Source organism: Eptesicus fuscus, chromosome 3 (genome assembly GCF_027574615.1).
Source record: "Eptesicus fuscus isolate TK198812 chromosome 3, DD_ASM_mEF_20220401, whole genome shotgun sequence".
NCBI lineage: Eukaryota > Metazoa > Chordata > Mammalia > Chiroptera > Vespertilionidae > Eptesicus > Eptesicus fuscus.
This window is the reverse complement of record NC_072475.1, coordinates 32,143,097-32,157,094: the sequence shown is the minus strand read 5'-3', so window position 1 is coordinate 32,157,094 and position 13,998 is coordinate 32,143,097. Positions and strand designations below refer to the sequence as shown.

Genomic DNA, 13,998 nt, shown 5'->3' with positions numbered 1-13,998 from the left:
CCCAAATTATAAAGCCACTAAAACATAATGTGGTTAGCAATTTCAGTAAAGGTTTATTGTAGATTTCTTTCAAATTCTGAGTTTCCATATGACATTTATAATATTACTTAATTTATGTGCAGGTGTTCTGGTCTTACTTAACCCACCATGTGCTTCACTTTGCCTAATATGTGATACAATATAACTGTTGTTACTTTATTCAGTTTTATGCTGAATCCTTTGGTCACTCCACAATTGCAGGTAAAAATGGTGTTACATGCAGCAGGACAAAGTTGCCATTTGTTTTTATTTGATACTAGAGGCCAGGTGCATGAAATTCGTGCATTGAGGGATGTCTGACTGCCTGTTTAGGCCCGATCCCAACTGCTCGCCTGCCTGCCTTCCTGATTGCCCCTAACCACTTCTGCCTGCCAGCCTGATCACCCCCTAACCCCTCCCCTGCTAGCCTGATTGATGCCTAACTGCTCCCCTGCCATCCTGATTGCCCCTAACTGCCCTCCCCTGCAGGCCTGGGTCCCCCCCAATTGCCCTTCCCTCCAGGCCCGGTTGCCCCCAATTTCCCTCCTCTGCCGGCCTAGTCACCCCTAACTGCCCTCCCCTGCAGGCTTGATTGCCCCTCCCCTGCTAGCCTGATTGATGCCTAACTGCTCCCCTGCCATCCTGATTGCCCCTAACTGCCCTCCCTTGCAGGCCTGGTCCCTCCCAACTGCCCTCCCCTGCTGACCATCTTGTGGTGGACATCTTGTATCCACATGGTGGCAGCCATCATTGACCACATGGGGGCAGCCATCTTGTGTGTTGGTGTGATGGTCAATTTGCATATTACTCTTTTATTAGATAGCATCAGTCCCATTCTCTCTGTCTTGCTCTTTCCACTCTCAGTGCCATGCATACCATCTGCATCCTTACTAAGCAGAGTGGCCCTAACATAGGCAACCCCTGTGAGCTTGTTAGACACACAGAATCTCAGGCCCTGCCCCAGACCTCCTGAATCCGAATCTGCATTTTGAGAGGATCCCCAGGTGCTGCATATCCACAGTGAAGTGTAAGAAGAGCTGTTCTGTATTATTACAGCAACTTGCTAACTGCCACACAACATCCCTTTTTCTCCTTCATACCTTTTTTTCCTTTTTTTTTTTTTGAAACATAGTGCCAATGATATTATTGTCCTATGGCCTTGGCAGGACATGAGGATTCCCTTATTTAATAAACACCTTGATGTTTGTTTTAAATAAAAATTGTTAGGCCTTTTTAATGGATCTTTGGTGGTGCCTTGGACTCTATTATTTTTAACAAAAATCTTAAGAGATTCTGATGATCAGGCACGTTTAGAAAGCATGAGATAAAATTAACCTTCTTGGCCCCCAGACCCTCCTCAGTGAGGCTTTTGCCTATTTTCCCTTCCTACTCTCTCTGAGACCCTGGCCTCACCAAACTGTCTCCCAACACATGCAGCATCTCCAGAGCTCGGGGCCCTGCTCGCTCTTCCCTCCCTGTGGGATGGACACCGTGACTACCGACTTGGGGCTCCTTCCTGGCCTAGCACAGACTGTGCCTCTGGGAGAACGCCACCAGTGTGCTCTCTTAGTCAGAACTAAGGACTCCCTCCGCCCACCTATCACTGCTTGCTTTTCTCTTCTGATACCTGTCCCATTCAGCCTGGAATTATCGTTGCTTGTGCCCCACAGGCCTAGTAAGATCCTTTGAGAAGATGTATGATTTATCTTTGTGCTGTTTCTACCTCTACCCTAACTCCTACTTTGTCATTGTAGTTTTCTATTATGAAGCTCTTAAGCATATATTGAATGGAAATATGCTTTTGAGAGATCATGTCCCATTGAACATCATTTAATAATGGTCCCTAAAAATTGCAAATAATTTGAAATGAGCAACAGAATATGCAGAGTGTTGGGTGCTTGCTAGATTTTTTTAAAAGGGGGATTATACTTACTGAGAAAACTTACTTGCCTCTTCTCTGTTAGTTTATTTTAGCAAACACCAACACATTCCATTCTCCCATCAGCTGGGGCTCCCGCTGTACATCCTGCAAACACTCCCTCCCCTTGGCAGTTGTTTCAGGCTTCTTCGTCCTTAGCATTTAAAAAGATAGTGAATTATTTTGAATTGCTTGGTGCCAGCACTTCTTAGAAAAACATAATGGAAAGGTTTTTTGTTGTTGTTGTTGTTGTTTCATTGTGGTTTTTATTTATTTTTTTTCCTTTTTTAATTTTATATTATTATTATTATTATTTTTAACAATATACAAAATAAATCAGTCTCTATGCGGTCTCCACTTTCAGTCCTCGGGTATCAGGGTTCTCTCCTGCGAGTTTTCCATTGATTATTCAAGAAGTTTTTCTGTATTTTAGTTGTAATACCAGTTTGTTCCTGGGAGCACGTCCGTGCAGCATCCACTTACTCTGCCATTTTTAATCCCTCTCATTGTGGTTTTTAAAAACCGAATCCCCAATGTAAAAATAAAATGGTCTACGCCTGCAAGTGTGTTTACTTCAGACTTGTCGTATACTTTGTTCTTTTTGTCTCAGTAATTCGGTACAACTTTAAAAATGCGTATTATCTCCTCCCAGGTGGTTGATAGTGAAAGATTCCTTTTTACTGTACATGAAGCCAGACAATGGAGCCATCGCGTTCGTCCTGCTGGTGGATAAAGAATTCAGAATTAAGGTGGGAAAGAAGGAGACAGACACGAAATATGGACTCCGAATTGATAACCTTTCAAGGTAGAAATTTCAACTATTTTTAAAAGAGTAAATATTTGTTGGTAAAAAAAAATACATTTTTACCAAAATCTCTTAAAGACAAAGTCTTTCTCCCAATCTTAAATAAAGGAAGTAAAATAAATCTTTGAAATTTTTCATTTAGAACTTACCCTCAATCAAAAATAATGAAACTACTTTTTCCTTTAATCAATTTTTAAGATCTTTTGTGCAACAGTCAGAATAGACTGTCCTGTGTGTTGATATATGCCAATTTTAATGAAATTGGCTACTCAATAATACCATTTTGCCAAATAGATAAATTAAGGAATGATAGAATGATAGATAGTTCATATTTTTTTAAAAACATAAAATTTTACTTTATGAATTGATATCCTTTACCAAAACATGATGATTTGATTTAGAAAAATTCTGTTGACGCATAGATTTTTAAGGAACATACCTTGAAAGGATACTCAAGTGTACATTTATCATAGATTTTATTAGTGTGTATGTGTGTATTGATAAGTATGTTTTTTTCCTGAAATATTATAGTTATATAATATATGTGTGTCTTTCTCTCTATATACACTTGTTTCCATAAAATTCAGCCTCATGTATATGGATATACATACATTTCTGTCTTTACTCAGATCGACTGGCGTAGAGATACAGATACACCCTTACTAACATACATTTGCACATGTGTGAGTGTGTAAAAGATTTGGAACTTCCTTATCTCTTTTGACAATGGAAGGTTCAGGATTGGTTATTGCAAATGCAAAGGTGCTGCCATGACACCTGCTTCCTGTACACTTTCTGGGGAGGGCCATGGACATCAGGCCACAATTCCCACTGGTCCCTGTAACAGCTCTCTGCACCAGTCTGTGGGACCAGGGGTCTGGAATATGCCATTTTTCTTGGCTTTGGTGAGAGTAGGGAAGGAATTACTCTCTTAAAGTACAATCAGGATGTTTCCAGAAGCTTAAAGCCACTACAAAGGAAAATGACCTCTACAGAAGCCAGCAACTAAGTAACACGGAGACACAGGTCCTCGCCTTAAACCTTTTTCATTATCCTCCTTACTGTCTAGCACACCTCCAGGACTGTAGTAAGTACCTTACACATGGTTGCATGGGTGAATAAGTAGCCTGAAAATTTGTCTTTGCTACACTGACTATATTTTACAATCTTGCCAAAAATGTTTACAAGTCTGCTTTTCTTATTTAAGTAAGATGCTGTTTACTTAAAATGTTCAACTTATGGACATCAAGAGAGGAACCAAGATGGCGGCATAGTTAAACAACTAATCTGCTGCCTCACACAACAATTTCAAAAATACAACTAAAAGACAAAAACGTCTACCTCCCAGAACCACGGGAAAGCTGGCTGAGTGGAAGATTTACAACTAAGAAGAGAAAGAAGCACAATCGCTGAAAAGCTGAGGTACGGAGGCACGCGAATCGGGCCGGCGGCGGGCGGCTGGGTGCGCGGCTTTTCTTCAACCCGCAGGGAGACAAGCTCCCGATCACTCTGAAATCCAGTTTCTGGGGACACTCGGGGGACCCAGGCACCTACGGGGAGAAGCTGGACTCTCGGCCATCGGGTCGGAAAGTGAGAGTGACTTTTTTGCAGTGGTGCGCCCAGCAATCATTGTTTACTGCGCTGGAGCGCGGGGCGCAGGGACTTGGAAACGTGGAAAGGCAGAGACGGCTGACGGCAGCCATTGCCGTTGGCCACGCCCCAGCCTAGTGACGCCCTGAGACCCCGCCCGTCCCTGAGGCCCCGCCCTGAGGCCCCGCCCCGCACATTCTACAAACCCGCCCTGGCTCCACACAGCGGCTTTTGCATATAAATGGCCTGTTCTAGAGCAGCTTAACCAACTGCAGCTCCAGTCAGACTACTCCAAAACCGCCCAAGCAAAGGAGGAGGAAACTAGCCCTTGCTGTAGCTCCTGCTGGGGGACACACAGTACACAAGGGTACACCAAGAGTGTCCACCTCAAGTAACTGGGAGGCTGACCCGTTGAACCAATAGGACACCTAGTACACAAAACTACCCTACCAACTTAGGGAAGCAGAGAATATGAGAAGGCAAGGAAACAGATCACAAACCAAAGAAATGGAGGAGAACAAGCGACTGGACATAGAGTTCAAAACCACGGTTATAAGGTTTTTCAAGAATTTCATGGAAAAGGCCGATAAATTCAATGAGGACCAACTAGAAATTAAACATACACTGACTGAGATAAAAAATATTATACAGAGACCCAAAAGCAGACTAGAGGATTGCAAGAATCAACTCAAAGATTTGGAATACAAAGAGGCCAAGGACACTCTTCCTGAAAAGGCCGATAAATTCAATGAGGACCAACTAGAAATTAAACATACACTGACTGAGATAAAAAATATTATACAGAGACCCAAAAGCAGACTAGAGGATTGCAAGAATCAACTCAAAGATTTGGAATACAAAGAGGCCAAGGACACTCTTCCAGAGAAGCATGAAGAGAAGAGAATTCAGAAAGTTGAAGATAGTGTAAGAAGCCTCTGGGACAACTTCAAGCGAACCAACATCAGAATTATGGGGGTACCAGAAGAAGAGAGAGAGCAAGATGCTGAAAACCTATTTGAAGAAATAATGAACGAAAACTTCCCCCACCTGATGAAAGAAATAGACTTACAAGTCCAGGAAGCATACAGAACCCCAAACAAAAGGAATCCAAAGAGGACCACACCAAGACACATCATAATTAAAATGCCAAGAGCAAAAGACAAAGAGAGAATCTTACAAGCAGCAAGAGAAAAACAGTTAGTTACCTACAAGGGAGCTCCCATACGATTATCAGCTAATTTCTCAACAGAAACCATGCAGGCCAGACGGGAGTGGCAAGAAATATTCAAAGTGATGAATAGCAGGAACCTACAACCAAGACTACTCTACCCAGCAAAGTTATCATTCAGAATTGAAGGGCAGATAAAGAGCTTCACAGATAAGAAAAAGCTAAAGGAGTTCATCACCACCAAACCAGCATTATATGAAATGCTGAAAGGTACTCTTTAAAAAGAGGAAAAAGAAGAAGAAAGATAAAAATTATGAACAACAAATACATATCTATCAACAAGTGAATCTAAAAGTCAAGTGAATTAAAAATCTGAGGAACAGAATAAACTGGTGAACTTAATAGAATCAGGCATAGAATGGGAGTGGATTGATAATTCTCAGGGGGAAAGGGGTGTCTGTGTGGGGAGTATGGGAAGAGACTGGACAAAAATCATACACCTATGTGGGGAAAAAGGAGAAACAATTGTATCTGAACAATAAAGATTCATTAAAAAAAAAAAAGAAAAAAAAAAAAAAAAAAAAATGTTCAACTTATGTCTGTAGGATCGAAACAAAACAGGGCATGGTTCAGTCTTAAATTTGTTTAAAAAGAGAGATCACAGAGTGACCATCCTTTTCCACATTTTGCTTTTCTTTGAAGGACACTTATTTTAAAATGCAACAGCTATAGACATGCTCGGTTGTGGGCAGGAGCTATAGAAGAATTCATCCAGAAATATGGCAGCAACTTTCTCAAAGATCACCGATTTGGGTCATATGCTACTCTCCAAGAGAACATTTTAGCTAAATGGTAAGATCTTTTTGGTCTAAGACTATCAGGGTAGTCATGGCATCAATTTCCCTAGAGTCAGTTTTCAAAGCTGTGAAAAGATGTAATGCATTATACCTAACAAAGGCCTTCCTTTATAGGACTACCTGAGCATCGATTAGTTTTCCAATTTTTGTTTTTAAGCTATTTTATAATGAGCTTTAAAATAGCCAGTTTTAGATTTTTGAAGTTTGATTTTAAAAACTAATTATAAATTTTCTTAATGATGCAAATGGAAGATTTATTTAAGTCGTCAGCCATGATTTAAGAAAAAGAATTTACTTGCTGGATATTTCTTTTAAATGTATTTTGTTGATTTCAGAGAGGAAGGGAGAGGGGGAGAAAGATAGAAACATCAATGATGAGAGAGAATCATTGGTTTGCTGCCTCCTGCACGCCCCACACCGGGGATCGAGCCCACAACCCAGGCATGTCCCCTGACCGGGAATTGAATCGTGACCTCCTGGTTCATAAGTCAACACTCAACTACTGAGCCACACTGGCCGGGCCTGACTATTTCTTTTAATTAAAATCATTCTTAGCATGTTTTTCTTTCCATGGATTTAAAACAGTTCTGTTTTCAGTCTCCAAAGAACAACTGTGTGTGAGTTCAAGAGAATAGGAGAGTTCATTTGACCCCGTGTGATCATGATACCAATCAACTGTTGCTTACCCCTGTCTATTTACTGTACTTCCTATGTAGCAGGTGGTATTCTCAGTCCTTGTTTTCCATTTACAGAAAGTTAACTGGTGGTTGTGTAGGGACTCTTGGCAGTAGCTTCCCTCTTTGGCTTTCCCATAAGATATGTGTCTTTTCCTCTTTATTTTTTTGTAAAACAAAACCCCCCACACATACACAAATGAAAAAAAAAAAATACTTGTCTTTCAGGTATGTGAATGCCAAAGGATATTTTGAAGATATTGCAAATGCGATGGAAGAGGCAAAAGAAGAGATTTTTATCACAGATTGGTGGTTAGTGTTTGTCCCTGGGGATGGTGTTTGGAGCCTCTGTGTTCAGGAATGTACAAGAGTGTTTGTTGTGCTGCCCCAGAGTCACACATTATGAAAACCAGCAGTCCCCACAGATGGTCTGGCCGAAGTCTCTACCAATTAACTCTAATAGCCTCCAGTGAAAGGTCTTTTCAAAACACTTGGCACCCTAATATATTCTTAAAATATTTAGCTTGAACAATATGGTACTTGTCTTTCTATTTGGAATCAGACACTCAGTATTCATTTTAGTAGAGATTATGTTGCAATGCAAATATAGTTGTAGAGGTAGTGGAAAATGATTGTCCTTGGGTAGTTTTTCCTCATTTTGGTATGTCTGTCACTAGATCCAGTGAATATAATTCCTCTGAATTATCCCTTTGAAATTGGAATAGCTCCATTTGCCCATTACTATTAAAATGTTCTTGTTAATGACAAGCCTGGTCAGCTTTTTTGGAGACATGTCAGGTCTCAATTGTCTGACCCCCCTTAAAAACATCCATGAGAGTTATGATGCTTGTTAAAGCCACTAGAAGTCTCATATCTAAAACTCATTTAGCTACTGGGAAATTTGACTCCTGAAGTTGGTGTAGACTTTGTAGTGTGACTTTAGCTCCAATTACCTACCTGCCTGGACAGTTAAGAATGACTGCAGATGTCAACATTGACTGCAATGGAAATAAAAACATTTAAAATGTGTTTTTCTTCTAATATATTAGTTGCTTAAGATGCCCCTATTTTTCCCTATCCTGTTTCTTTCCAAATGCTACCTTATACGTATAAGAACTGTGAAAATATCGTCATAATTTTTTTCCTCTTAATTCTAGACTTGGGGGCAAAAGGGAGAGTAGTTAGGAATGTGAACTCATCTTTTTCTATGCTTTGCCTCGGTGATGTGAAACTCTATCATGCAGTGGTTCTCAACCTTTCTAATGCCGTGACCCTTTAATACAGTCCCTCATGTTGTGGTGACCCCCAACCATAAAATTATTTTCGTTGCTACTTCATAACTATAATTTTGCTACTGTTATGAATCGTAATGTAAATATCTGAGTTTTCCAATGGTCTTAGGCTCTGCAGCAGTGGTTCTCAACCTGTGGGTCGCGACATTACGATTCATAACAGTAGCAAAATTACAGTTATGAAGTAGCAACGAAAATAATTTTATGGTTGGGGGTCACCACAACATGAGGAACTGTATTAAAGGGTCGCGGCATTAGGAAGGTTGAGAACCACTGTCTAGGGCATGCTTTCCCAATCTGGGCACTACTGACATTTGGGGTCAGATAATTCTTAGTTGTGGGGTGTTGTTCTGTGCATTGTGGGATGTTTAGCACCATCGATATCCCTGGTGTCACTAGATGACAATAGCAAGATCCCAGTGGTAATAATGTGTGTCTTTAGACTTTGCCAAATGTCCCCTGGGAGGCAAAGTCCCTCTGGGCTGAGAATCATTGATCTAGAATTATCAGATAAGGTATGTGATGGTCAGCACGGCTACAAATCATTTATTCTCATGTTGATGGAGGAGCTTCTTCTTGGCCTTTACTAGTGTATTCTTGACAAATTTTGTCTCATTAGTCAATTACCAGGAATAAAATAAAGTCTCCTGCTTAGGAGCTATTTCTTTGGTTGATGTTTTCTAAACACTTACGAGAATTCATTCAAGTTTAATGTTGTACTATAGTCCTTGAAAAAAACATTTCTGAAAGTTTGACGAAGACATGAGAGAGAATGAAAACAGTTTTTCCATTGAGCCCATGTTCTCATGTTTTGTGCAAAAATATAATATCTCTTTTGAAGGTGGTGAATACCAAAGTACAGACTTACATTTAAACATTTAAAGAGATGGAACCCTGACTGTTTTCTCTTCTACTGTCAGCAAAACTATGAATCAGAACGTTAGTTCTTTTTCATGGCTTCTCTAAGATAACATCTTACTACAACACTCCCTTTGAAATAAAACCTTTGCAGTAACTTCCCTCAGAACACGTGAAGAAAATTCTTGCCATGCAAGGATATTGCAAAAGGGAGCATTCAAAAGCTTAACCAAACCCTGATATGTCTAGACCTGAGAGAGAAATAAGCATATTTAGAGAAAACACATGCCCTTTAGAAACTTCTGATCTAATTCAAGAGACATCATATACTTAAGTGAAAATGGTATTAGTATGTTTCTAAAGCAATTATTATGCAAGCAAAGGCAGATATAGTGACAGGAGAAATAACCCGGGACCTAGAATTACTCAGTTCCTTTGTTCATTAACTTGACTACCTATCCATTCATTTGCTAATTCATTCAACTCATTCATTCCAAGGCTATTTAGTGAGCATGAGCTCTGTGTCAGGTACTGACCAAGGCCATGTTCATATAAAAAAGTGAGAACCAGCTTCTACCCTGGAACAACATAGAGTCAGGAAGTCATACGTAAAACACAGATTGGGGAAAACTCAGTGATGAAGATCAACACAGCAGAAGACAGGGAGGGGTAGTGGCTGAGCCTGCAGGAGGGGGCTCTGGAAGCTTCACGCAGAGAATGCTGGCCTGGGGCCTGGGGCCTGGGGCCTGGGGATGGAGTTGGTGAGAAGAAAACAGGTGAACATTTTAGGCAAAGCGACAGCCAAGACCAAGGTATAGGGGTGTGAGAGAGCACAGCAGTTTTGGAGGAGGGTGGAGGTTTTATGTTTAGGGTAAGCATAGCATTCTTTGGGATGTTTAGACTTGAAACCACAAAAATCCTGGAAGAAAACATAGGCAGTAAAATCTCAGACATTTCCCATTGCAACATTTTTCCTGGTCTATCTCCTCTGGCAATATCTGTGTTTATATTTTTATTTTTTAAATATTTATTGTTGAAAGTATTACATATGTCCCCCCTTTTCCCCATTGACCTCTTCCAGCCTACCCCTGTTCCTTACCCCAGGCCTTTACCACACTATTGTCTGTGTCCATGGGTTATGCATATATGCATACAAGTTCTTTGGTTGATCTTCCCATCCACCCACCCTCCCCTGCCTTCCCTCTGAGGTTCGACAGTCTGTTTGATGCTTCTAAGTCTCTGGGTCTATTTTTGTTCATCAGTTTATGTTGTTCATTAGATTCCACATATGAGTGAGGTCATGTGATTCTTATCTTCCTCTGACTGGCTTATTTTGCTTAGCATAATGCTCTCCAGGTCCATTCATGCTGTAGCAAATGGTAAGAGTTCTTTTCATTTTTACAGCTATGTAGTATTCCATTGTGTAGATGTACCATCGTGTTTAACCCACTCATCTTCTGATGTGCACGTAGGCTATTTCAAAATCTTAGCTATTGTAAATTGCGTCACTATGAACATACAGGTGGTGAGGATACAGAGAAAAGGGAACCCTCATGCACTGCTGCTGGGAATGCAGACTGGTGCAGCCATAATGGAAAACAGTATGGAATTTCCTCAAAAAATTAAAAATGGAAATGTCATTGACCCAGTGACCCCATTTCTAGGAATATATCCCAAGAAATCAGAAACACCAATATCTGTGTTTTCAATGTCAGATTTCTTTTCAAAGCCTTTGCAGTGCGGTTCAGCTCCATCCCCCATGTGCTCCACCTAGTGGCAGTTTGGGCAGTGGTCTATTTTTTCAGTTCTCAAACTTTCTGGCATAATACAGGGTGGGGCAACAATATAGAAACAAAACCTCTGTTTTGCATATTTACAACTATAAACCAACTTTTGCCCTACCCTGTATTTAGGATCAAATCCATGCATTGGCAGCTTGGGAGTGAGCTAGAAGTCACAAACAGATTTATAAGGCTGCTTTCCTGAGCTCTTCTCTCTCCGTGATCCCCCCACTAATTTTGGGTTTCCTGTGGCTTCCCTTTTGCTGCCACTTCTATCACTGCCAAAGATCCCACTCTTTCTCCTCAAGCCTGAACTAGAGGATTTCTCCTGGAGTCTCTCTACCTTTTCCAGGTTCTCACTCCAGGCTGAGGAATCAAAAGGGGGAAAAAAACAAAACCCAAAAAAACAGTAATGGTAAAATCACCACTGGTTAGATGGTATATCAAATTCTGTTCTTCCTCAATACTGTGTCTTCCAATTCATGATTACTCTGTATCTCTCCATTTATTTGGATCTTATTTAACTTCTCTCAGCAGTGTTTTGTACTTTCTGTACTCAGGTCTAACATGCATTCTGTTAAATTTTCCACTAATTGATGTTATTGCAAATGGTATTTTTAAAAATTCATGTTTCAATTATTCCTTGCTGGCATATAGAAATAAAATTGATTTTTGAATATTAATCTTATGTACTGCAACCTTGCTTCATTCACTTATTAGTGCTAGTAGCTTCTTTTTATAGATACCTTGGGATTTTCTTCATAGGTGATTATGTGATGTGTGAATAAACACAGTTTTACTTTTTCCTTTCTGATCTGTATGCATTATTTTATTTTATTTTTTTTATTTTATTTTATTTTATTTTATTTTATTTTATTTTATTGCCTTATTGCATTGGCTAGGATTATCAGTAAAATGTTGACTAGAAGTGATAAGAAGGGACATCTTTGCCTTGCTCTCAGTCTTAGGACAAAAGCATCTAGTCTTTCATTATTATGCTTTATGTAGAGTTTTTATAGGTACCTCTTATTACTTTGAGGAAATGTCTTTCTAGTTAGAATTCATTTTATTGTGAATGGGTATTAAAATTTGTCAAAACTTTTATCTGCATTTATTAAAATAATCATTTTTTTCTGTTAATGTGATGAATTGCATTGATTGATTTTCAGCTTTTAACCAAGCCTTGCTTTCTTAGGGTAACCCCACTTTGTCATGGTCTATTATCCTTTTTATAAGATGTGGAATTTTGATAAAGGTTTTTACCTCTATGATCATAAGAGATATTGTTCTTAACTTTTTTCTTTTCTTGAATTATCTTTGTTTGGTTTTGGTATTAGTTAGTTAGTGTTCCTCTCCTTTGTTTCCTGAAAGAGTTTGGGTAGGATTTACATTATTTATTTCTTACATAGTTTATAGAATTTTTTTTTAAAAGTTCTTGGGGTCTGGAGTTTTCTTTGTGGGAAAGTTTTAAATTATGAATATAATATTTTAATAGATACAAGGTTAGAGTCTTAATTTCTTTAGGCTTTAACTTTGACATTCTTTTCTTTGATGGAAATTGTCCATATTATCTAGGTTATCATATTTATTCATAAAATGTTATTTGTAATATTCACTTATCTATTTAATATTATTTTAATGTCTTCAAGCCTTGTAGTGATGTCCTCTCTTTAACTCCTTTTTTTTCATATTGATAACTTGTGCTTCTTCCTTTTCTTTAACCAAGTTAATACATTTTATTTTTTATTTTACAACCCTTATATATAAACATGCATATATCTTACAAAGTTTACATAATAGCATATATAAATTGTGTACCTATCTGATATTATATTACATAGTTCTCAATGGCCATGGACTTATTTAACCATATTTTTTTAAAAACTACCACTTTCTTGACGTATGATTGACAAACAAAAAGTTGTGCATATTAACGTATACAACTTGATGAGTTTGGAGATAAGTATACAGCCATGAAACCATCACTACAATCAATGCTGTAAATATATCCTTCACCTCCAAAAGTTTCCTCCTATCATCTTTATTTATTAACTAGAGGCCCAATGCATGAAATTTCATGCAAGGGTAGGCCTTCGCAGCCCCGGCTGCCTCGTGACCCACCGGCTGCCCACACCCTTCTTGGCCTGGTGCTCCACCACACCCCCGGTTCCCTGGTTCTGCGGAGTGCCCCCCACCCCCATTGATCACCCCACAGAGGGTGGCCTGGGTCTCCCTCTTTGGGGCGATTGCAGAGCCCCCCATTGATCGCCCTGCTGGCCGGTGGCCTGGGCCTCCCTCTGTGGGGTGATCGTGGGGCGATGGCGGGCCCCCAACCAATTGCATCACACCCACCTTGGCTGGCCTGACACCAGTGTGTGTCATAGCGTGGTCGTCCAGACGGTCGTTCTGCTTGTTCCACTGTTCAGTCGATTTGCATATTATACTTTTATTATTATAGATATTTTTATTATAAGAATGCAATATAAAATCTATCCTCTTAGCAAATTTTTAAATATAGAATATAATTTAATATAGCTAACTATAGACACTATGCTATGCAGTAGGTTAACGATGGGCACTATGTTGTACGTAGATCTCTCAGACTTATTCATCTTGCATAACTGACTGGAACTTTGTACTCTTTGATCAAGACCTCCTCATTTCCTCTTTCCTTCACTCCTAGTAACCACCATTCAAGGAATCCTTGCTGGGGAATGTAAATTGGTGCAGCTAATATGGAAAACAGTTTGGAGGTTCCTCAAAGAATTAAAAAATAGAACTACAATATGATCCAGGAGTCCCATTTCTAGGTATATATAAAAATGAATTGAAATCAAGATATTGAAGAGATACCTGCTTTCCCATATTCATTGCAGCTGCATTCACAACATCCAAGACATAGAAACAACCTAAATGTCCATTAAGGGATAAATGGATAAAGAAAATGAAGTATTTACATTCATTGGAATATTATTCAGCCTTAAAAAAAAAAAAGGAAATTCTGCCGTTTGCAAAAATGTGGGTGAACCTGGAGGAC

At 39.4% G+C, this 13,998-nt stretch overlaps 1 protein-coding gene across 1 annotated transcript in view; it reads left to right on the top strand.

The window, feature by feature from the left end:
• The window catches only part of PLD1 (phospholipase D1), a 122,180-nt gene that overhangs the window by 21,358 nt on the left and 86,824 nt on the right, over positions 1–13,998 (top strand). The window contains exons 8-10 of the mRNA XM_054713729.1: positions 2,589–2,741; positions 6,202–6,351; positions 7,259–7,342. Of these exons, the coding sequence (XP_054569704.1) occupies positions 2,589–2,741; positions 6,202–6,351; positions 7,259–7,342 (387 nt within the window). The remainder of the gene's footprint in view (positions 1–2,588; positions 2,742–6,201; positions 6,352–7,258; positions 7,343–13,998) is intronic.